Below are 25,586 nucleotides of genomic sequence, written 5' to 3'. Positions count from 1 at the left end.
AAATCTTAGTATCTTTAGGGTCTGGGTTTGTGTTTAATTACATTGTTTCCCATGTCAGAGAGAGATGTTTCCATTTATTTCTACTATTAAACTCACAGTAATATTTAGTCTGAGAAGTGTGTGTGTGTGTGTGTGTGTGTGTGTGTGTGAGAGAGAGAGAGAGAGAGAGAGAGAGAGAGAGAGAGAGAGAGAGAGACAGAGAGAGAGAGACAGAGATAGAGACAGAGAGAGAAGGAAAGAGAGATTGATTTAAGGCCATCAATTCATCTGTTTCTTGGCAAATATATTTATCAATTGCATGATTACTGAATACCTTAAGAATATGTATTTTGAAATCAATTCAATTTATTTCAGGGCCATATGTTTACTTTGACCTAGCCAGTCACAGGTTCTATCAAATTCCTGGGAATTTCAACAAGAATTAGCAGCTTACATGCATCTGAGGTCTTGGACTCCAACTCATTGTTCCTTTCACTGCACTGTCTCATAGAATATTCACTTCTGTATTAAAACTTTCAATTACTTCAATTTCTAGCCTCATCATTGTGAATTATACTTCACAAAACTGAGCTGCAGATTCCCTTCTACATTTACCATTTTGAAAAAAAGGTTTCATATATCTGTAAAAAAAATGATCATTTTTCAAGATATATTACTAAAACATTTATTACTCTTTAAACAAAATATTTACACATAAAATCTCAGATTTACAAGATAAAAGGAAATAAGCAATTTGCATATTAAGATTAATATTGCACCCTACAGTATGTCTTTGACACATTCGCATTGTCAATCTTTCCCACATTCAATTAGCACAAAACAGAAAAGAAATATGAAATTGAAAGAATTATACACTCAGTTTATCTTTGTTTAAAAAAAAAAAAAAAGTAGGGGCACTAGGTAGTGCAGAGGATAGAGCACCAGCCCTGAAGTCAGGAGGACCTGAGTTCAAATCTGGTCTCAGACACTTAACACTTCCTAGCTGTGTGACCCTGGACAAGTCACTTACCCCAATTGCCTAAAAAAAAAGAGCAAGTTTTACATTCCTTTTTATTCACATGATAAAGGAAAAGTTGTAAACTTTCTTAATTTATTTCCACAATAATGAAGAACTATACATTCTCTTGTCGCACCTGGAAGAACTATATACATTTTAAAACTCCTTTAATGTTACAGGCAAACATTTTTAACATTGAGTAGCAGCGTGTTGGTAGAAGGCAGTATTGGTGAAACATGTTTATATCTTCACTAGCAAAAGAAACTAGTGTATGTTCTTGACAGAATAAGGAAATCCTTTGGACAAAAAGTTTTCACCTCTTTAAAGGATGCTTCCCATAATTAAACTAAAATGATAATTTGAAATGAACACATACTAACATCCTTCAAAATGTGATTAATAATATCCTTTTCTTTTCCTTAAGGCAGCTCTAGAAACATCCTAGTGAAGAAGAATGAGGTCTCTGTTACTCATTTCCCTTATAAAAATACTTTATATATATATAGATAGGCACAAAAGTTTGCTTCTCAAAAGAAAGCTCTGCAAAATACTTGGTGATTTATCACTATTTTCCACATTTATACAGTTGTATTACAAACAAAAAATGTAGATTTTCTTTTAAGAAGAGAAGGTTCTTACAGTAGGTCTTGAGGAGCTTTCCAAAACAACATACTTGGAGAAGATGAAAAATTGTTTTAATGTTCTATATTGGATTTCCACTAAAAAGAAACAAAGGACAAGTAATGCCAAATTCAATGTGCTTTTTTTGATTGCACTAATTTGTTAAACCAAATATCCTAAAAGCAAGAGAGCATAAAACCATGCAGCCCATTTATGACTCTGCAGAAGCTTTTGGAACTCTCAGCTCCAAGATAAGGAATTTTAAATTATACTCTTTTGCTGGTATCTACTTGAGAGAAAATTCATATTAATATAGTGACATAGAGGGCTAAATGCACATCTTGGTTATTTATGTTGAATAATTCTGACAGGAGACATTAGTTTTCATTTTTTACATATCTTAAGTATTAACAATTTTTTCTTGCTGTTTCAAATGTCATATAACAATGAGTTTAAGATTTAAAAAAACAAACCTTTTGAGTAACAAGTATTTTTGCACAAGTTTTAGTTTCACAAGTATAAATGTTTGATTAAAGGAATTTTAAAAATACCCATTCTTGGCTTAATTTTTAATAGTCCCAACCAAGCAGTTTTTCATGTATAAAGGTCATTCATCTTCAATATCCTTGTATCAAATTCAATTTAAAAAAAAGTCCTGAGAGTTGGTCATAAAAATATATATAATATGTATATATAGGTATCTTTTTCTTTGTGCAATTATTCTATTAGAACTATTTTCATGAAAAAAATTCACATCAGCTGTCAACAGTTCGTCTATATTCTGCAGTTCCATCAGCTATTATTGCATCCAATGGAGCTCGCTTTTTGCGTATGCTGCGTCCTGAGGAGATGAGGTCAGCATATCCCCGCTGATGGGAGAAAGCATAAGCAGAGCGACGAGATGATACTCCCCTTCGAAACACATTTTGCCTTCGTTGCCATTGCTCTTCTGCTTTATACTTTTTACGACTTTTCTGAATCTACAATAAGGAAATGAATGCATGAGGTTAAGGCAAATGGATTGTTTGAATGCTCTCAAAGAACCAACTAAAGTCCCACATTTTAGGGGCAGCTAGATGGTGCCTGAATAGAGCACTGACCCTGAAGTCAGGAGAGCCTGAGTTCAACTGTGACCTCAGAGATACTTAATAGGTGTGTGATTCCGGGCAAGACATTTAACCCCAATTGCCTTGCCCTCCCAAATAAATAAAATAAAGTCCCACCTTCTATAAGGAGTCTTTTTTAGTCCTTTTTAATATTAGTTCCTTCTCTCTGATATTGTTCTTCAGCTTATCCTATATATGTCTTCTTTTTATATAATTGTTTGTATTATGTCTCCCCTTTTTTTTTTTTTTTTTTTTTTTTTGTTCTTTGTTGAACACCCAGCTCTTAGCACAATGCCTGGCGCACAGTAGGGTACTTAATAAAACGCTTAACAAATGACCAGGCCTTAGAATCAGTAAAGTATAAAAGAAGTCAGACTATAAGTAAGAATTAAAAAATAAAGGCACAAATATATAAACCATAAAATATCAGGTAGTGTGTAAAGGGAAATAGATATTTTTTACTTGCTATAGCAGATGTTTTTAAAAACAGATTAATAACTATTGGTTTACATTTATTTGCAAGATAAGATGAAGACAAGGAAAACAAACTTCTCTTGGTTCAAATCTTTCGTTTTTGGAGGCAATGAGAATTGTGATTTTCTTTTAGTCAGACATGTCTGAGGCTGGATTGGGATTCAGGTGCTCCTGACTCCACCCCAGGGCTCTATCCATTCTATCACTTTATGTCCCCATCAGTTCAAATCTAATAAATTTCTAAGTAAAAGAAATATGCCATTTTGGATGTTGCTTTAACATATACTTAGATTACTACTCTTTCTTTCCTATAAAGACTTGACCTAATGGCTGGTCATTGTCATGTTTCTCCCTTGAATCTGTCCTTCTCCAGATTTGTTAATCTCCAACTCTGGACAACTCCTATTATATGTTCCATTCCAAAGTTGCTTAGTATTGCTGATATAAAGTGTGAAACCAGGGGCAGCTAGGTGGCACAGTGGATAGAGCACCAACCCTAAAGTCAAGGGGACCTGATTTGAAATCTGGTCTCAGACACTTAACAATTCCCAGCTGTGGGACACTAGGCAAATCATTTAACGCCAATTGCCTCAGCAAAAAATTTAAAAATATAAATTCATGTGACTGGTCCACTATAAATTTATGCTATGTTCTCTTATGTGAATTAACAGTGCTCATAGTAATCCTTTTATTCATATTCTGTTACATCCCATACAGCAATTATTCCAATATTTCCCACTCACCTTGAATATTCAAGTGTACCTCCTTACCACTTTCTGAACAGAGTCTTATCATCTATTTTACGAGAAAACTGAAGCAATCATTTTGAGTCCTTCAACTCTTCTAAGCCATGATAGCTTCTCTACTTCTTTACTATCTTCTTTCCTCTGTTCTGAGAGGATGAAGTTTTCCTTACTGTCTATCCTCTTGATTATCTATCTCAACCCTGTATTCAAATATGATCCAATATCCCTAATCTTCAGGATTGAATTTATGCTTGTATTTCAGTCCCACATTTCCAAGTATTTGTTGGATAACTCCATGGGTATATATTGTCATCTCTAAAAGTAACATATTTAAAAACTGGGCTCATGTAGTCATTCTTCAAATAAGTGCCTAATATGCATGCATCCAATTTTAAGAGAGAAATAAGGAATCTGTAAAATATGGTTGTTGCCCTCTTGGACCTTACACAGTCTAGCAGAGAGATAACCAAAGGAGATATTCCAGGATGAGTATATTTAAAAAGGTATAGAACAAAAACAAATTCCTATGTGAGGTCAGGATAAAAGGTTGCAGGAGGATAAAAGGGTAGAAGCAGGAACTTAGTAATGTCTTAGCTGTACTTCTACAGAAACTGACATCATTGCAAAAACTTGTGAGTATTGTCAACATGAAGAAACTATAGAGAAATAAATGTGTTTTAATGGGAAAGAATGCTATCCCTAGGCAGGTCATTGAACTCCTGGCTGACTTGAAGTACTTGTTCCTAGAATGTGCCAATCATAATTTGGTTACTGTGGCCCACTGACCATAGCTTTATCAATTTCCTAATTTTGTACTTCATTCCCTTAGCATTGCAGTATTCTTTCCCAACCCATCTTTCAATTGTGTGTATGTATGTGTGTGTGTTGCCTTTGTCTAAGTCTGTCTGTGTGTGTGTCTAAGTAGCGTTTATTTTAGATGTGTTATTTCATGTTTGTACCCTGAAAAATACCAGGATATCAGATCCAAAAAGTGAGTCATAAATAGCTTTCCTGCATTAATTGGCAGAGTAGCAGATGATAAGTAGCAGTGATAAGTACCAATGTTCACCTGAGAATAAAATTGTCCTCTTTCAGTTCTGAACTACCATCAGTTTATTGCTTTTCTCTTTGATCCAACTGTAAGAATATAAATTGGCTAGCTATACTCTACTTCAGGTGAGGGAATGGCTGTGAATCCTGTTTGAATGTTCACGATCAAATTTACTCCTTATATGCACAAATCAAAAACAAATTCCTTGGTCAGCCTGGTAAAAGTAGAAATATATTCTTTAATAGTAGAGAAACAATAGAAGAGGTGATGATGACCCAGACTTGAAAGAATGGATAAAGACAGGAAGGGAATCCATTCCAGAATAAGGAATGAGCCAAAGAAAAGAACTGGAAAAGAGAGAATATGTTCAGGAGCAGAAAGCAGACCATTGTAACTAACATATAAATTATATAGAAGGTAACAATATAAGATAGGAAAGATAAAAACCTGACAAATTGTAAAAGGCTTTGAATGCCAAGCATTTGACTAAGTAAAGATTCAGTAGTCAATAAGGAATCATTGGATTCTCCCCCCTCCCCAGAACATCATGGGATTCTAGGTTTATATCTGAAAGATACCTTATAAGTCATCTAGTCCAATCTCCTCATTTTGTAGCCAACAAAAAGGAAACCTTTAGAGGTTAATGAAACTGGGCAAGGTCACAGAGGTTGTAAGTGGTGAGATCATGAATCCAGTCTTCTAACTATCTTTCCAATGTTCTATCTATGGCCCAATGTTATTTCCCAGAGGAATGACCTGATAAGGAAGATTATTCCAGTATGGAAGGGGGCAGAGTCAGAGATGATGGTCTGATGGGAGGCCAGCTGCAACAGTTTAAGGCAAATGATAATGAAAGTATGTTGTTGTTGAGGCAATTGGAGTTAAGTGACTTGTCCAGGATCCCACAGCTAGAAAATATTAAGTGTCTGAGGGCAGATTTGAATTTAGGTCCTCCTGACTTCAGGGCTGGTACTCTATCCATTGCACCACCTAGTTGCTCCAATAATGAAAGTATGTACCAAGAGAGAAGTAGTGGAAACAGAAAGAGGAGCTTGAATATGAAAGCTATTATGGAGGTGCAATGCCTAAGATGTAGTGAGAATCTGAATAAGTAATAAAGAGGGCAGAGTCAAAATGACACTGGTTTAAAATGTGGAAGACTCTAGGAATTATGGTGTGTCTAACAGAAATAGTGAAGTCAGAACAAGAAGTAGATTTTTAGCTTACTTTTGGCCACATTGAGTTTGCAGTTGTCGAGAGTCGTATTGTTCTGGAGCAGGGAGTCTTAAATGTTTTTCTACTCGTGACCCCTTTTCACCCAAGACATTTTTACATGATCCCATCTTGAAACTGAGCTGAGGTGTTTCTGGAAGTATTTTATACATGAGCAGGACAAAGTGTACATGTTATATGTTCAGAACCAAGGCCGCAGTGAAATTATGTGATGCAACATAGGCAAGTACTGTGGGAAACACCTTGTATTTGTTACCTGTTTGATTTTGAATTATTTTTTGGTAATTGTGTTCAGAAACCTTTTAGTATTGCCAAATTTTTCGTGACCCTCCCACATTCAGATACAAAACCCCATATAGGGCTTTCCTCTAGAGCACAGGAAGGAGATCAGAACTAGAAATATAACTGTAGGAATCATCTGCATTAGATGGGTTGGTTAAAATTATACAACTAAATGAGATTAGGAAAGAGACAGTATAGAAAGAAGGGAAGAAAAAGGACAGACATTTGAAAAAAACCTATTTTAAGAATATAGAAAGAAGAGAAGGAATGAAAGAAAACTAAAATAGTGGTCAGAAATGTAGGAGGTGAACCAGATAGTTCAGTTCACTGCAGGAAGGGCAGATTCAGTAGACTCAAGTGATATATAACAGTTGGATATGCTGCTAAGAGGTCAAGGAGGATGAGGATCAAAGAAACACAACTGACTTTGGTGCTTAGGAAGTCAATGCTGACTTTCCGGAGAGCAATTTAGAATGATGTGGACAGCAGCCAGATTGCAAAGGGCTAAGGTGACAGTGGATAGTGAGTACATAGTGAGTATATTATGTAGATTTTTTTTTCTTCAATTTGGGAATAAAGAGGAAGAGAAAGACAGAAAGAAAAGGGAAGGCATTTTTTTTTTTAATTAGGGAGACATGTAGGCAGATAAGAAGGAATCGATTGCAAAAGGGAGGAGATTCCCTTCCCAAGCCCATCTCTCTATCAAACTTCTGTTGGTGGGACATTTCCCCCCCAGCTATCAACTCAAAAATCTGTCATGTTTGACTCATACGTCTTTCTCATCTCTCCCCATCACCTCTATCCATAGCTAATCAGTTCCTAAATCTCATTGAATCTGTATATTTTATATCCTTTTCAGTCTTGTTACACTGACACATTCCCTCCTCTCTCTTTTCCCACATAGCTTAGTTCTAATCTATGTATTCCTTATTGTTTCCCCATCACACATACATCAGTAACCTCATTATAGTTCGCCTGAGCTATTTCAACTGACTTAAAACTAATCTGTCTTCTAATTAGTCTTTTTCAAACCAACTCTTCATACTGTTACTAGAGAAAATCTTTCTAATTGATGGGTTTTTCCTCCTCAACACCCTGCTCAAACATTTTGAGTGGCTCCAAATAACTTATCAAATACAATCTAAATGTCTCAGCTTGGCAGTCAAAGTTCATCTCTCATACTATTAAATTGGATTCCCTTATATTCATAGGTTCTTGCTCAGTCTTTTCCAGCCTCTTTGCATGTGGACATCCCAGGAAGAGACTACCATACTTCTGCCAACTGAAATCCTTCTCCTTTCTTCAAGGCTAAGCTTAGGAGCCATTTTTCCTGACACCTTCTCTGATCTGCCCTGCTTGTTGCATAGCGTTCTCTCTCTATGCACCTATCACATCATACCTAGAATTTTACTTATTTAAATAACTATCTTATATCCCTTATTCAATTATAAGCTTTCTGAGGGCATTCACTGTCTGGTTTCTTCTTTGTATCCTTAGTACCTAGTATGGTACATTGCATATAGTAATGTAACCGGCATTTTTTAGTCATGTCTAATTCTCTGTGACCCCATTTGGGGTTTTCTTGGCAGAGATACCAGAATAGTTTGTCATTTCCTTCTCCAGTTCACTTTACAAATGAAGAAACTAAGGCAAAACAGGTTAAGTGAATTATCCAGGACATTGCTAGTAAATGTCTGAAGAGGAATTTGAACTCAAAAAGAATAATCTTCCCAATTGCAGAGCCAGCACTCTATCCATTGTACCACCTACTTGCCCATAATGCAAATAATAACTATTATTATTAATAATAAATTCTTGTTGAATTAAAGGAGCATTATACTTCTACCTACCTTATCACTTTCTGATGGCCAGATTGTCATAGACAGGAAACGTAAGGCAATAATGGGAAGCAAGCACACTGCAACAGTTAAAATGATGGTCAACCAAAGATATGGCTGTCTTAGGGCATTTGGAGCAGTTCCTATAAGAATGATAATAGAGAGGTATAAATTTTGTCAGTTGAAAATATCTAAAAGACAGGAATGACTCTTGGACATTTATGTATATGGAAAGTGTACAGCTGATTTGTTGAATTCAGGAGACTATCTCCACCTCTCCTCCCAACTTCCCATCTCTCTCAAACATTTCCATGGAGCACAAAAATGCACTTTCAGTCTAAGCAAAGTAAAATTAGGAAAGTAAGAGGTAACTGTGCTAAATCTTGTTCTCCATAACCCTTCTGGGGAAAAAAAATTAACATGCATTATAAAGCCTTTTGGATTATGCACAGAACTGGTCTTCTATTATGGATAAAACTGAATTGACTATATAACTGAAAAATGCTCATCATCATAATCCTGTGTTGTACACATTACACATATAAGAATATCAAATTAAGTTCTTTCATTTTTTAAAAAAAGAATTGACTGATTTATAGTTTTTGTCAGATTTAATTTTGAAACTCCAATGAACATTTATTAGATTTGGATCAATGACTTTTAATTCGGAAATAAATTTTGTAATTCAATCCAAAGAACCAAGTTAGATGCAATAATTAGCATCCCCTATGGCTAATTTTGCCTGCTTATTATTTTGTGCAATATGGTTGTAAGTTCAAAGGAATCACAGAATGGTCTTTTTAATTTTAACTTTTGCAGTGTCAGTAATTTCTTAATAAACACAGTGAGTAGTTTCTGGCAATTATCTGTCAAGACACTGGGATTACTTTGTATCTGAACAAAGGGATGAAGAAATAAGCCTTGTCAAAATTTCTAGATTGCTGTAGGAGAAAAGAGATTTATAGAAAATCTCTTATAGGATATTAGAATATAAGTTGATTTTTAATTTTTTTCTTTGAACCAAATTTTTAGAGAAGGAAACAGTTTCTAAGTCAAAATAGCACCATACAGAATTTATTCCTATCAGAAGTTGAATAAAAAAGAAGCACTTTTTGGTAATTTATGTTGGGAATATGGAAAGAACTGACCTGTGAATTGGAAAGCAGATGGGAAGAGAACATGGATTCCTGCACTGTGAAAGTCAAACATGATGCCAAAGTAAAGAGCAATGCTCCCAAAAATGGAAAAAGCATTCACAAAAGTCCAGTAGGAAGTATCCAAGCCAATCTGTTGGGAAACCAAAGAGAAAACAGCACTCATTTGATGATTAGCAGAAAAATAATAACAACTAATGTTTAGCTAAGTGCTTGTAGATTGCAAAGCACTTTAACTACATTATCTTACTTGATACTCACAACTATTCATTGAGATATGTAAAGCATGTTTTATTATCTCCATGTTACAGGAGACTCAGAGACATTAAATGGACCAACTTAAACAACTAGTAAAGGGGCAAACTTAAACCTGAACCTGGATCTTCTCCCTCTAAGCTTAGGACATTCCCCACTGGAACTACAGCCTTTCAAGAAAGAAAGAATAGATGAGTCTAGAATTTAGCAATTCAGATATGAATTGATACAAAGGCTTTTCAGCCCCAAATTAGCTTTATCATCTTCAATTATCTGGGGGGGGGAGTCTGAAAATTATATATGTATACATATATGTTATAAGAAATTAGAGAGAAATAGAAGTTCATATATGAATATATATGCATATATATGATATATATATTGTTCACAAATTTTATTATTTGTTATATAGGCATATGTTATTCAACTAATTGAAATTATTCAACTAAATTGTTCAATAATTCAATTACATCTGCTTACCTGAAAATTAACTGTTATTGTTAGAGCAGATGCTACCGTAACAGCAAAGGATTGGTAGTCTGAAGGTGCTTCTCCATCTTGCCCCATGGTTTGTAGATAAGCCCCAAGTGGTATAAAAAAGAGGATCATTGATGTTAAGACCCCATGGAACAAGCTTATAAAGAATTTCTTGTAGTTAAACAATAAGTCTCTTTGTCCTACTACATATAGGCTGGGGAATCGAAGACTCAATTTGTCACTCACATCCTTAAAAGAAAAATAAAACAAGGGTTATTAGCCATTGGCACAAAGGGAACAAAGCAACATTACAGTGCCCAGGACAAGAACACAACTGCTGGGCACTTAAGGTATAAGGTAGATGGTTTCTTCTCTAGACTTGTGAATTTCATTAAAACATATCTTTATCTTCAAACTGCTTCAGCCTGCTACAGTATTCAAAAGATTTATTGTTATTATTTTAAAAATCCTACTGTTGTTTCCTCTTAACCAACCCCATCCTTGTAATTAGGAAAAATATTTAATAATTAGCCTACAGGGCAGGAAACTGCATCTAACAGTATGGAGATACCACACTCCACAGCTGAGTTACTCTACCATTCACCAAGTCTGGGAATGTTCATTGCAATTCAGAATTCAACAGCTTTTTGGTTTCCTTAATTTAAATCACTGTATTAATTATTCACATTGTTTTCTTGGTCTTGTTTCCTTCAATAAGCATTGCTTTGTAACAAAATGCCAATGGGTGATAGACACTTTCATGTTATTTTCTTTGTTTAGACTCATAAAGAGAGCTAGCTCTTTAAGGAGTTCCTTTTTAAGGAGAGATAACTGGCCATCCCCATCAAACAGAATTTTTTGTTATCTTTAGGTAGGTACATAATCAAATTAATTCCTCTATCTATTTTATTCACATTTTTGAAAAAAGTCTACAACATGTCCTTCCCTTTAGCTACTATTTCTTTAGGTTTTGGAATTATAAAGATTTAATTTTCTATGAGGATATTAAAATGGATATGGTTCAATTCCTCTAGCAGTCTGTCAATTTAGTAATTGTTGGATATAGGTTACATGTTAAGTATAACGAAAATTACATTTTTATGTGCAAAGGGTTTTTGTGTTTGATAACATCCTCTTTCCCATTTTTTTGCCCTCAAAGGAAAGACCATGTTGTATTTCTGTCTATTTCATATATTTCACAACCAGAAAAATCCAAACCCAAACATCCTTCACTCACTCATACACATACACATTTTGGCAATGAAAGTTTCTATGCATTGCTTTGTTAGTGGTTGGGTGGCAGTTACATACATACATACATATTATTACTGTTTGTACTTGAAGTAGTTCCAGTCTCTTCCAGATTTACCTATACATTCTTCCAAGATAATCTACATAAATTCTTCTATTATTGTCCTATTTCAGTGTTTCATCACGGAAAGGAGTTAACAGTTGGGCTTTGAGAAGGATATGTTAGAAGTATACAAACTTTGGAAAATTCTATCAAGATGAAAAGATTTCTGGGATTAAATTTAGATAAATATCTTATATAAAAGATGTCAAATTCCCAGCCCTCAGCTGTATGCACCAGAAAAACTCCTCAATGACTTAAACTCATATTAAAATCTAATTGGAAAATATTTAACAAAATAAATGATAATACGACACAACACAGATAATGTTAGTATGTAGTTTTCTAAGTCACTATTCAGTGGAAGGAATCTATTTCTATTTGAGTTTGATATTGCTGTTTTATATCTTATGAATGTGACCTAAATATAAAAAATCACATCATTACAAAAAAGAGAGAGAATGGAAGCAGTTCTCTTGCACAACTAGGTTAGGTAGGAGAATTCTTAAACAAACAACGAATAGAGTTGACCATAAAAGTTAATATAAACAATTTTGATAATATAAAGTTAAAAAACTTTTTCATAATCAAAACCCAATTAAACTAGATTAAGGAAAGAATAAACTGGGAGGAAAATCTGTTACAGATAATGTGTGAAGTTATATTTGCTAGGTAGGTAATAATGTTCAGTGCCTCATCCTCAACTTTATGATGAAAAGGAGACCTGGAAGAGAGATGATCCTTCCACCTGTTATTTCAGCATTATAATTATTCTTATTAAACTCAGGAAAATCAAAATCATAAATTAAAAAAATTATTTTAACTTCTCCAAATGTGCCCCAGCTCTTTTATATAAGAACAGTTTTACTATATAAACCAGGGATCATACCTGATCCAATAAGCCAACTAACAGCACAGGGAGGCTTGAATATAGCACATTGTACAGTGTGATGAACCAATCTTCGTAAGCAGTCTAAAGTGAAAAAAACAACAATATATATTTATGTAGCATTTTAAAAGTTCACAAAGCATTTTACATGAGTTAATTCATTCATTCATCATAACACTGTAAGGTTTTATAGGTAATATTATCCCTATTTAATAGGTGAGCAAACCTATTAAGAGAAGTAAGTAACTAGCTTATGTACATATAGCTAATATTATAAGAAGAAAGAAGGGTTTCTGACTTTAAGCCTATTACTCCATTACCAGGTCATACTATCTCAGAAACACAGTAGACCCAAACTGTATGTTATCTCAATTTACTAACAGGAAGAAGCAGCAATAAGGGTTTCTTTGGTCTGTGAGGGATGTGTTGCCAACATAAATCTTAGTCAACTCTATTATTTTTTTAAAAAAGAGAAATTCAGTAAATCTTTTTCTATAAAACGGGTAGACACATATCATTCCATAAATTGGATCATATATAAAATTAACAATATACTCAAATAACTTTGAACATGCTGACATTTTTTTCCATTATCAATATATTTCAATATATGAAAACTTGATATTAGAATTACATTAAAGTTTAAAAGTGTGGTCTGAGCATTTACACACACACACACACACACACACACACACACATGTATACACATATATTTTAAAATTAGTCAGTTCTTTGCCATTTTGGCAAATGTCAGCTTTACAAAATGAGTTATATAAAAGGAGATTTTATAGTATGAAAAGATTGTTGAAAAAGAGAGGAATGTATATGGAGAATCTGACTCTAACTAAACACATATAGGAACAGAGGAAAAAGACTCACCAAAACATGCAAGTGCTCAAAGAGGGATTACACTATGACTTAAGGATGGCAAAAAAAATATTAAAGATAAATTCATTAAAAACACTAAATAAATGATCATTTAAAAACTATCAGAAACGTGATAGCAGGGTAAAAGAGACCAAAATAATATAACCCACTATGCTTCAATTATAAAGAACAATACCCATCCCTATCCTCAAAAGAGACTATTACCAAAATGAAAATAAGCTATTATAATTTCAACAAAGTAGTTCCAATTATTCACACATAACCTAGGGTTTCATGGAAATTCACTTAGCAAGTAACTCCCAATTATTGAAATTTTACATTAATTAAAAAACATATCTCATATTACCTGTGCTGAGTACCCATTGAAGAAAGAATACCAGAAGTGAACCAAAGTGAATGCAAAGTTCTTGTAGAAGAAGTATCTGAGAAACTTGCACATCCTGATGTAGGACCATCGACCATGGACCAACAACAGTCTTTGCAGATATCTGAACTGAGCAAAAGAGTAATCACTAGACATGACTGCCTGCATGCCTTCTTGTCCACTTATGCCAACACCAATGTGGGCAGCTATGGAAAAAATACAAAAAAAGATATCTTAGTAATGGACTTATTAGAAGAGAAAAAACATCAACCAAATGGCCAAACTCTATTCCACCCATACCCTGGAACTGAAAAAATGAGTAGAAAATAACATAAATGGAACATGACCCTATATTTTAGATAATTAAATTAATGCCACATTTTTTCTCATGAATTCTTTCTATACAGTGATGCTTCTGAACTCAACTTAGCATTGAATACTTGGTGATACTGAGACTTGAAAACATAGCAAACCTGACCATCTAAGGTTATTTTTAAAAATTGTCAGTGAAAAAAACGCCCCTCCCCCAAAATTAACAGTGATAAAGACTATATTTTTACCTCTCGATGACTTATCTTGGTCATTTTTTTTCTGGCTAATGAACGAGAAATTATGACTTGTTTACAATAGTATTAGCCAATAGCCTGTAACATTTTCGTTTTGATGATTCATTGTAAAATATCAGTGATTCTAGACACTGAAGTACTAGGAATATATGCTCTGTGAGTTCTTTCCCAGGTTGGAAAGGTTTTGAACACTAAGCCCCCAAATGAACTGTGGTAAAAACAACCTAATTAAATATGGGTAGGTTTCTAACCAAAAGCTCATTCTACCCTTGTGGCCTCTTCCTTTGTCTGGTTCCTCCCCAGACATTTATTTTATTTTATTTTGTTGTTGTTGAGGCAATTTGGTTAAGTGATTTATCCAGTGTCACACAGCTAGTTAAGCGTTAAGTGTCTAAGGATGGATTTGAACTCAGATCAAGTAATGAGTTTGGAAGTCAGTACTTCATCCACTGTGCCACCTAGTTACCCCTACCCTGTCAAAAACCCTTCATTTTAAGGAAAACATCTAACCCAGTCATATTATCATTATTCTGTAGGTTCTACTCCTGACTCTCCAGACTTTCTCCATCATGACCTTGAGATGATACTTCTTTTCTCTTTCCTTCTTCCTTTCCCGCTTCCTTTTATGTGTATGTCTTCTCCATTGGAGCATCTATTCTTGAGGATGTGAACTGTCTGTCTTTCTGCTTTTATTTGTATTTCCAGTAGTGAACATGGTGCCTAACTGTTTGCTGACAGAATGAGGCTATCTGGTGGCCAATTATTATGATCCTCAACAACTTATAAGGAACCATCTAGTAAGATCTAGAGAGGTTGTGATCTGTACTGATTGAAGAAATAAAACAAAAGGATATCGTCACAGATATTGTGAAGCATTTAAGCATTAAGGAGATATTACAGTGATGAAAAATAAGGGAGGAGTGCAAAAGGGAGGAAAAATGGAATATGGTAAATTAACTGCTTCCTAGAGTCTAGGAGAGAAGCAGCTAGGTGATGCTATAGTGCACCTAGCTGGAATCAGGAAGATTCATCTTCCTGAGTTCAAACCTAGTCTCAGACCCTGACTAGCTGTGTGATCCAGGTAAGTCATTTAACCTTGTTTGCTTTGGTTACTCATCTATAAAATAAGGAGAAGGAAATGGCAAACCACTCCAGTATTTTTGTCACGAAAACTCCAAATGAGTTCATGAGGAGTTGGACAGGAATGAAACAATTGAGCAAGAGTCCAGGAAACAGTCAAAACCTGAGCCATCTTTTAAGTCCAAAAAGAGCTTTGAAAATCAATTCCAAGTTTCAAATTGATTTGAAATGTTGACAAACAGAAAATCAATTTAACTGGCTATTTGACTTGGTAAAGCTATTTGAAAGTATATGTAAATTAGTTACATCCACTTAACTCCTAATTTTCTCTAGGTAACATTTCATTAAATTAGAAAGAGACTTGAATTTTAAACAAATCTTGATAGATATTTTTGATCTGTGATCCTAAAATTGGTAGAAGAGAGAAATAGTATAAGTATAATCATTTTACAAATGAGGACACAGAGGGTCAGAAAAGTTTAATGTCTTGCCTACAACGATTTTTGTATTATATATATAAACTATTACGTAACAAAGCTAGACCTCTAGTCCATATCTTCTCATTTTAAGAAAACAAGGTCTTTTCAAAGCAACAGAATCTCCAAGTACCTAACTAGACAATATATATTCGTGGAAAAGTTACCAGTTTTTTCTTAGGTAACTCAAGCCTTGCCAGGTTTGCATTTAATATCTTCTACTTTATATGGCTAAGGACAACATAAAGTTACAAAGAATATAGTGGTATAGTCTCTAAAGGAAAGTTAAGAAACAATCCTAATGTTCAACAGAAGAGGAAATGATTTCTGGGCTAGAGTGCTGACCTTGAATGTAGAAATGGAAGCCCTCTTTGAGGGTTGGAAGGATGCTGTTTTTGTATCTTAAGCATCTTAACACAGTGTTCTACATTGTGGACCTTAATAAATGTTTGCTGATGAATTGAAATAAACAAATTTGGAAGATATCACAATGGTACATTGTAGGCTCATAAATTTAGAAGAAATCTAAGTTAGGTGCATGTGACTTCCAAACTCATTACTACTGTAGGCCTAAAATTAAAAAAAAAATCTAATTAAGTAAGAACAAAATAATGAAGGAAAGAAAGGAAAGTCTCTTAGGATAATCCATATCTAGTAAACCAAAAATTGTTTTTAAACATATTCTCCAGAGCCAAATATACAATAATTGTATGAACTGCCTTTTATTTTGCATTATCCAGGCCACTGTCCAAACCATTCCAGTGGCATCTATATTAGTCCAGAGCCTAAATAAAGAGGCCCTAGTCATCATAACAACTGTCACAGGAATTGTGAAAATAAAGAGTTCAAACAAAAGTGAATTAGAATAGACTAGAGATGGAGTCAGATACAAATGTTAATGAGATGATAGCAAGAAGGCGTACATCATCCTGCAGACTCTTGCCAAAGAAGCTAATATAGTCTGAATATATATCGAGAAGAGGAGTAGAAGATTCTAGAAAAAGAAAGAGATATAAGTGAGTCATTAAGTAGACTGGAAGGGAAAGCACAGCAATAAATACTACTATTAAACTATTTAGCAAGATAATATACATGTGTACAAGTTCTAATTTAGTTTATTCATAAAATCATGGAACTGGAAGGGTCCTAAGAGACCATTTAATTGGTCCAACCCCTTCATTGTATGTATGAAGGGACTGAGGTCCTGGAAAGGGGAAATTACTTGTTGAAGGTCATACAGGGAGTAGCAAAACCAAGATCAAAGCAGAAATTTCCCGATGGCATCCCGATGATGATTCTCTATTATACTCTACTGCCTCAGGACCTCAGTGGTAGTTATTGCTCATGAGATTCCAAGACAGAAATCTAAATTGCAGTGTTTGCTGACTTTAACAAAGTTTAACATTATTTCTACTATCTTTTTTTGTATGATCTAAAAAAAATGATAATTTCTCTCCAGTCTAATTCTTTTAGTGACAATTTTAAAAGAAAGTTGAGAAGATTGCGCCAAAACTTCCCTGAAATTGTTCTATAGTTTTATGGACTGTCTATACTTTTGGTAAGATATGATGATAATAATAATGAGTCTCTTTCAGTAATGAATTCCTCTTTTACAGAGTATTCCAGATAGACTCCAATCATCACAGATAATAGGATTATGAATTTATAGGATCAATAAATTTTGGAATTGGAAAGGATTTTTAAGGATTTATCCAATTCAACCACTTTATTTTAAAGAAAAATGAACGGACATGGATTACTGTGGGTCAATCATGAATAGCAAGGTTGCAATAAATACATAAAGCATTAAAATATTCCCAGATAGGAAAATGCTATGATGAAAGATTTTATATAAATACATATACTATATATCTATATGTATGTATTTTATATATACATATTTAAGTACTTTATCCATATATCTAGTCTATCTATATGTACTAGTTTAATTATTGCCTTTTAAAAAATATGATGGTCACTAAATCCTTTTCAGGGCTAAGCCCACTATCTCCTCCCCTCACAGTGCCTTCCCTCTAATGGCATCTTTTCCTTCCTCTGGCTAACTCTGATTAGTCTAATTATATGCTCTCCCAACTCCATTCCATATTTATCATTCTTGGTGTCTATTATATTCCTTCATTTTTGTCTGTCATAACTTCCCCTACATAAATCTACCTTTTGCGCAAAAATATGACGGTCACTATCCTTTAAGACTGCTGTCCTAATGAACTTCCTGTTGTAAAAAAGAAGAGCATTTAAGTAAACCAAATAATGTTGATCAGTATATTCTATGTTTCACATCTGTAGGTCTCTTTACTGAGAGGAATGAAGATATGTTTCATTAACACACGTTCAGACTGATCTTGTTAATACAATCAGCAATTATGTATTTGAAAAACAGGTACAGAAAAAAAGTAAATTCATAATTTTACACTGAGAAAGTACACAGAAATGACTTAGAAAGCCTGGGGAAAGATATTTATGACATTTCTAAGACAATTTTCTGAGCATTTCATGGGGAGTCTTTACAGCCTCACAGAATGAGCTCTACTAATACTAACTTTTGGGTGCATAACTTACTCTTAATCATATTCACATCATTGGCACCATCTCCAATAGCCAGTGTTATGGCTTTCTTGTATTTCTTCACAAGGTCCACCACCATGGCCTTCTGTTTGGGGGTGACCCTGCAGCAGATGACTGCACTGCACTCACATGCTAAATCCACAAAATTCTTCTGTTGTTGTTCTTTATTAGCTTCAAGTCTCCTTATACTCTGAGTACGTATTCGTCTTTCCTCTTCTGTCCTGGGAAATTTCAGTTTCAGGATTTTGCTTCTCTTTGTCTTCTTTTCTAGAAGAATTTCATTCTATAGTACCAGAGAGATAAAAGTTAACAGTCAACAATGTTCCTTTTTTTTTGCTCTAAGATTACCACTTTCTAGGAATCCTAAAACATGATATGAACTTAAATATTTGTCTTTATCATAAAAATAATATAAAAATTGATAATAACCATGATAGCAATATTTATATAGCACTTAATATGTTCCAGGCACTATTAATGATAATTTTCACATTTGATTCTCACAACAATCTTGGAAAGTAGTTGTTATTATTAATCACATTTTATAGATAAGGAAGTAAAGAAGTTCCAGTGTCATATAACTATTAAATGTCTGAGGTCGCGTTTAAACTCAGGTCTTTTTGACTCCAGATTCAGTGCTCTGTGCACTCTGGCACCACGTAGCAAGCTTATCCATTGATAATTCCTCTTTGATATCATATCTTTTCACAAAATAACAAAGAAATGAAAATAAGTACATTATATTTATTTTTCCAACTTAAAACTAATAATTGCTTTAAAAATCGCGTTTTTCTTATTGTCTACTGTTTTTACATTATATTTATCTACACACACTTTCTTCCCTCTTCCCCACCAACCAAGCTATCCCATGTAACAAATTTGAAAAAAAAATAGTTTAGCAAAATCAGTTAATATCGAATCATATCTGACAGCATTTACAACAATGCTCTATGCTTATGCTTTCATTTTTAAATAGATATTTTTGTGAGGAGAATATTTATCTTTGGAACCACCTCAAATTTGTCCCACATTTAATCATAGTTGATATTCACAAGAGAATATCTTTAAGAGTGGAAAAAATGTATATCCAATATTTACTGTTCTAATTATACATTGCGGTAATATTGAAAAAAATTAGTCAAACTTCTATATTTTTGCTAAAAGCTATTCTTTTAACAGAGTCCAAATCTACTCAGTATCAGGAAAGGAGGGAAGAATTTGCTTACCTTTGACCAGTGTTATCTGATAATGACTTCAGAGAATTGGTAAATGGTTAATTATGTACAAATGCAAACTCATATGTATAATAGTCTTCGAGGTTTTGGCGTAAAAGGGGCCCAAAACATGAAAGGGAGGGAGTGGGAGAAAAGCAACAACTAAAACTATACAGATACTGACAGAACTTAAAAGATAAATGAGAATTCTACGCTTTGGGGAAAAAGAAGACCAAAACTACGATATAGAGATCAAAATAAAAGAATACAAACAAGATAGGAAGGAAGAAAGAAAGGAAAGAAGGAAAGAAGGAAGGAAAGAAAGAAAGAAAGAAATTAGAATAAGGTCCATGAATAAAAAAGAAATAGAGGGAATAATAAAGGCAACCCAACATTTCATTCTTTTATTTTACCTTCCATTAAGGCAGCTTGAAAACCTAAATTAATTAATTAATTATTTTTCTAGCATAAATGAGTATGTACTGGGGGGAGGGGAGGGGAGGAATGTTACAGACAGGAGTAAAATAGGTTCAGGATTCAATGATCCTACTGGTACTTTGCCATTTTAATTGTGTCCTAATCTCAAAACCAACATCACTTTGCCCTGACTTTCTGCTACCTAACCTAGGATATGGTCTTTTATACTAGCTAGAATCCCAGAAAGTAACTAAAATGAGTAGCTAAAAAGAGAGCCTAATGCATCAAGAAGAAGAGCCAATCTTACTCGTGATAAAATCTGTCTTTTATTTTTAAACCAGAAAAGTCACTAAAATGTGTCCTTTGACCAAACCATATCACTACTATACATATATACCCAAAGAGGTTAAGGACAGGTAGGAAGAACCCGGTAAATAAAAATATTCATAGCTTATTTGGAAATAAAATTAAAGCCTATTAACTGGGGAATGGCTTAACAAAAATTTCTTTTTGATTATAGTGGAATACTGTTGCATCCAAAGAAATTACAGAAAGGATAAATTCAGAGAAACTTGCTAAGATTTATCTAAACTTGACACAGAATGAAGTAAGCAGATTCAGGAGAACAATTTATGCAATAACATTATAAAGAAAAACAACCTTTAAAGAATTGCAATTAATAAAATAGCCAATCAATGAGTTAAGAACACTGGTGATAAAATATGCTTCCCACCTCTTAAAAGAAAGGAACAAGACATACTTTTTCAGACATGGTCAACATGTGAATTTCTTTTACTTGAATCTTTTATTTATTATAAGGGAGGGATTTTATTGAAATATTTTAAAATAGGCAGATGAAAACAGAAAGGTTCAGAAAAGTTAGAGAAATATTAGTAGGTTTGGATTACTATTAAATTTAATATTTAATGTGTGCTTTTAAAAAAGCTAGACGTAATAGAGATGCAAGTTCTTATTCATTCATTCTGGGTTTTTGGAGGGCTATAGAAATGTTCATGTTTTCTAGTAAATTAATTTATTTTAATACATATTACTTTATGAATCATTTTGGGAGAGAAAAATTAGAGCAAAAGGGAAAAACCATGGGAGAGATAAAAAAAAAATTCAGAAAAAAATAAGTGAATATAGCCTGTGTTGATTTACTTTCAGCCTCCTTAGTTCTTTTTCTGGATGCAGATGGCATCTGTCCAAAGTCCTTAGAGATTGTTTTGAATTACTGAATCTCTGAGAAGAACCAAGTCTTTCATAGTTGTTTGTTGCATTTTCTTGCTGTTATTGTGTACAATGCATTCCTGGTTCTGCTTGTTTCACTCAGCATCAGTTCATGCAAATCTTTGTAGGCCTTTCTAAAATAAACTTGTTCATTTTTTATAGAACAATAATATTCAATTATCTTCATATACCACAGCTTATTCAGCCATTCCCCAATTGATGGGCATCTACTCATTTTCCAATTCTTTGCTATCACAAAAAGCTGTTACAAATAGTTTTGCACATATGGGTCCTTTTCCCTCCTTGAAGATTTCCTCGGGATACAGTTTTATATGCACAGTTTTATAGCCTTTTGGGCAGAGTTCCAATTTGCTCTCCAGAATGGTTGCATCATTTCATAATTCTAACAATGCATTAGTGTCCCAGTTTTTCTACATCCCCTCCAACATTTACCATTATCTTTTTTCTGTCATCTTAGCCAATCTGAGAGGTGGTACCTCAGAGTTATTTTAATTTGCATTTCTGTAATCCATAGTAATTTAGAGCATTTTTTTCATATAACTATGGACAGCTATAATTTCATCATCTGAAATGTTCACATTTTCAAGAGAATTTTTAAATTGACATTGAATATTAGGGGAAAACATTCATTACTATGATTATAGATGATTTAAAGAGCATCAAAAGCAAATCTTTATTAGGAAAAGGTTTGGGATCTTATCTAGAGCAGAGCTTCTTAAACTTTTTCCATTTGCTATCCCTTTTTGTCCAAGAAATTTTGGGATATATAAAATAGATACAAAAATTAAACATTTACTGATAATAAATCATAATTTCATGATGCTCTTATTTAGTTACAAGATCCCATATGGGGTCCTAAACCACAGTTTAAGAAGGTGGAGTCTAGAGAGTATATACCATTTGTGATTACTGGCTTTAGGCAGGAATCCATTACCAATTCTTTCCAATTTTGTACTACCACTACACCTCCTTGCCAGCTAACTGAGGGCCTAGTCAGCTGATATATTCTATGGAGTTCCCCTTGCCATCACCTATCCTAGCTTTCCTGGGTAAGAAAGGAAGTGGAGTGAGGTAAATGGTTGTCTAACAGCCTGACAACCTCCTAGTACACTGATCTGTCATGCATTAGAAAAAGGAGTATACCACAAATCACCAAAAGGGAAACTTCCTGGCTTATTCCCTCTATGCCACCCAGGAATTACCAGACCTATAGTTTTCTTTGAACTTGGAACTCTATGCTTTTAATAACACGGATTTCCTATGTACAGAAGAATTGTACATATTTAACATATATTGGATTACTTGCCATCTAGGGGAAGGATGAAGAAAGGGAGGGGAAAAAATTGGAGCACAACATTTTACATCCACAAGTGTGGACTATTGAAAATTATCCACACATATGTTTTGAAAATAAAAAGCTTTAATCAAAAAATAATAACATGGATTTCCCATGCTGAATTACTCATTTTTAAATTCTAAACTCATTGCCCCAAGCTGGCCCATTTCTATCTCCTTACTTCTTAGCTGAGCTGAACCAACAGATACACATTCTAGAAAGTAAATAGATATTGGACAACTTATTAGAATAAGTATATTTTAGTATTTAGAATTAAATTCTAAAATTTAATTTTCATTATTTCTTAGTTCAATGGATTCATAGATTTTGCATGTGGTTGGGAACTTAAGAGGTAATCTTTTTACCAACGATGAAATTGAGGGACCCATAAGTGAAATATTTTGTCCAAGATCATAAAGGAAGTAAGGGGCATAACCAGGAGTCAATCCTGGGTCTTTGACTAAAAATTCAGCATTCTTTCTTTTTTATTATTAAATAAAATATTTATTAATTAAAAATTTAAAATATTTTCAAAATATATGCAAAGATAATTTTCAACATCCAATCTTGTAAAACCTTGTGTTCCAAATTTTTTCCCCTCCCTTTCTCCACTCCTGCCTCTAGACAGCAAGCTGTCCAATATATGTTAAACATGTGCAATTTTTCTATAGATATTTCCACAATTGTCATTCAGCATTCTTTCTACTCTTGATTCGCCTTCCCCTAATCTCTATTGAAGTATACATTGAAAACTATATATTTTTAATCTACAAATGGAAACTGCATGGACATAAATGTACTATGATATAATTTCACATCATCCTATCAATGAACACTAGCATTGTATTAAATGTATATTATGTATTGAGAAATAAAAGTACAAACAAATGAAAGAATCCTCACAATATAAATCTATTATGCATACATAGTAGTTACATATCATGTATTATAAGAAGGAGGTCCTAGCAGCTGGAAAAGTGAAACATCAGGAAAGGTTTTATACAGAAGATACTCTCTAAATTGTGCCTGAAAAGAAGAATCTAAGCATAAGAGGTAAACAAACACATTCTAGGTATGGGGAATGGCCAATATAATAGCACAGAAGATGGAATGTTATGAGTGGGGAACAAAGAGAATATCAATTTGGCTGAATCATAGAGTATGGCAGTAATGACCAATTAGACTAGGAGCACAGATTGGGACAATGCTGTGTAAGGCTTTCAAAGCTAAACAAAATAGTTAAAATTTTTCTCTTAGAAGCAACAGGGAGCCATTGGAGTTAACTGAATAGGAGCCATATGGTCAGATCTGCATATAAAGAAAATAGTTTTGTGAGAAGTATGCAGAATGAATTGGATTACTAAAAAAATCGAGGCAGAGAAATTATTTAGAAGGCTGCTGCAACAATTTAGGTGAGATGTGCAAAAATGTTTATGATAGCGCTTTTTGTAGTGGCAAGAAACCAGAAACTTGGTGGAAGCCCATCAGTTGAAGAATGGCTGAATAAATTAAGGTATATTAATGTTTTAGAATAGTATTGTTCTATAAGAAATGATCAGCAGGATGATTTCAGAAAGGCCTGGAGAGATTTAGATGAACTGATGCTAAGTGAAATGAGCAGAACCAGGAGATCATTATACATAGCAACAACAAGATTATATGATGATCAGTTCTGATGGACGTGGGTCTCTTCAACAATGAGATAATTCTTATGATGAAGAGAGCTATTTACACCCAGAGAGAAGACTGTGGGAACTGAATGTGGTTCACAACATAGCATTTTTCACATCTTTTATTGTCTGCTTGCATTTTATTTTCTCTTTTTTTTCAATTTGATTTGATTTTTCTTGTGCAGCAAGATAATTGGATAAATATGTATATATATATATTGGATTTAACATATATTTCTACCATGTTTAACATATATTGGATTACTTGCCATTTAGGGGAGGGAGCGGGGAAATTGGAACACAAGATTTTGCAAGGGCTAATGTTGAAGAATTATCCATGCATATGTTTTGAAAATAAAAAGCTTAAAAAAAAACAATGTAGGCGAGATGTAATGAGGGCCTGAACCTATGATGATATCTATATGAAAATGTGAGAGATGTTGTGAAAGTAGAAATGGACATATGTGACAACTGGTTGGTTATGTGAGGTAACCAAGAGTGAAGAGCTGAGGATGATGTCAAGATACTATAAGGATGATGGTACCTTCTAAAGAAATAGGGAAATTTGAAAGGAAGGGGAATATGAGTTCAATTTTAGACTTTCTGAGTTGATGATTTCTTCAAGACATCCAGTTAGAAATACTCACAAACCAAAGAAAGAGATTGGAGTTGGCCTTGTAGATATGAGAGGTTAGCAAAATACAGATAGTTAATTTGGTGAGAACTGATGAATTTACCTAGAGAAAAAAAAAAGTGATGCAAGATCATGACAGACACTGGCAAATAACCCTAGTTAGTAGTTAGGAGGTATGTTGTGAATTTATAGTAAGCAAGCAGAGGAGGCTGAAAAGGATGATAGTCAAACATTCAGGTAGAAGGCAAATCAGGAAAACTTAGTGTCAAGAAAATCCAGAAATGTAACCAGAAAGAGAGGGTGGTCAACAGTACCCCATCAGAGATAGATTCGGGAGTCTGAGGACTGAGATAGACTAAAAGATTTGACAATTAAGAAATCAGTAGGAACTTAGGTGAGAACAGTTTCAATTGTACAATTAGGCTGAAATCCATTCTGCTAAAGGTAGAGAAGCAAGTGAGGGAAGAAGTAGAGTAAGAAAATCTAACTTTACAATTAGGTAGAATCTGTTCTGTTGATTCATTTTTCCTTTGGAAAGTGATAGTTCTAGATACATGTGTTGACTGAAAGGCCATTCATAATACAAGCAAAACAAAGTACCTTATAATAGCTAACATTTATATAATAACT

The 25,586-nt window shown here is 33.8% G+C and overlaps 1 protein-coding gene across 1 annotated transcript in view; it reads right to left on the bottom strand.

Moving 5' to 3' along the window:
* Window positions 1–650: 650 nt before the first annotated feature.
* The window catches only part of ATP8B1 (ATPase phospholipid transporting 8B1), a 134,027-nt gene continuing 109,091 nt past the window's right edge, over window positions 651–25,586 (bottom strand). Inside the window, exons 22-28 of the mRNA XM_051969579.1 lie at window positions 18,429–18,717; window positions 13,709–13,932; window positions 12,475–12,558; window positions 10,238–10,483; window positions 9,497–9,635; window positions 8,361–8,491; window positions 651–2,598 (exon numbers count right to left, since the gene is read on the bottom strand). Of these exons, the coding sequence (XP_051825539.1) occupies window positions 2,374–2,598; window positions 8,361–8,491; window positions 9,497–9,635; window positions 10,238–10,483; window positions 12,475–12,558; window positions 13,709–13,932; window positions 18,429–18,717 (1,338 nt within the window). The 3' untranslated portion in view covers window positions 651–2,373. The remainder of the gene's footprint in view (window positions 2,599–8,360; window positions 8,492–9,496; window positions 9,636–10,237; window positions 10,484–12,474; window positions 12,559–13,708; window positions 13,933–18,428; window positions 18,718–25,586) is intronic.

The sequence above is a fragment of the Antechinus flavipes genome, chromosome 1 (assembly GCF_016432865.1).
Source record: "Antechinus flavipes isolate AdamAnt ecotype Samford, QLD, Australia chromosome 1, AdamAnt_v2, whole genome shotgun sequence".
Classification (NCBI taxonomy): domain Eukaryota; kingdom Metazoa; phylum Chordata; class Mammalia; order Dasyuromorphia; family Dasyuridae; genus Antechinus; species Antechinus flavipes.
Note: the sequence above shows the minus strand (reverse complement) of the source record. Positions and strands in the feature narration are given on the sequence as shown.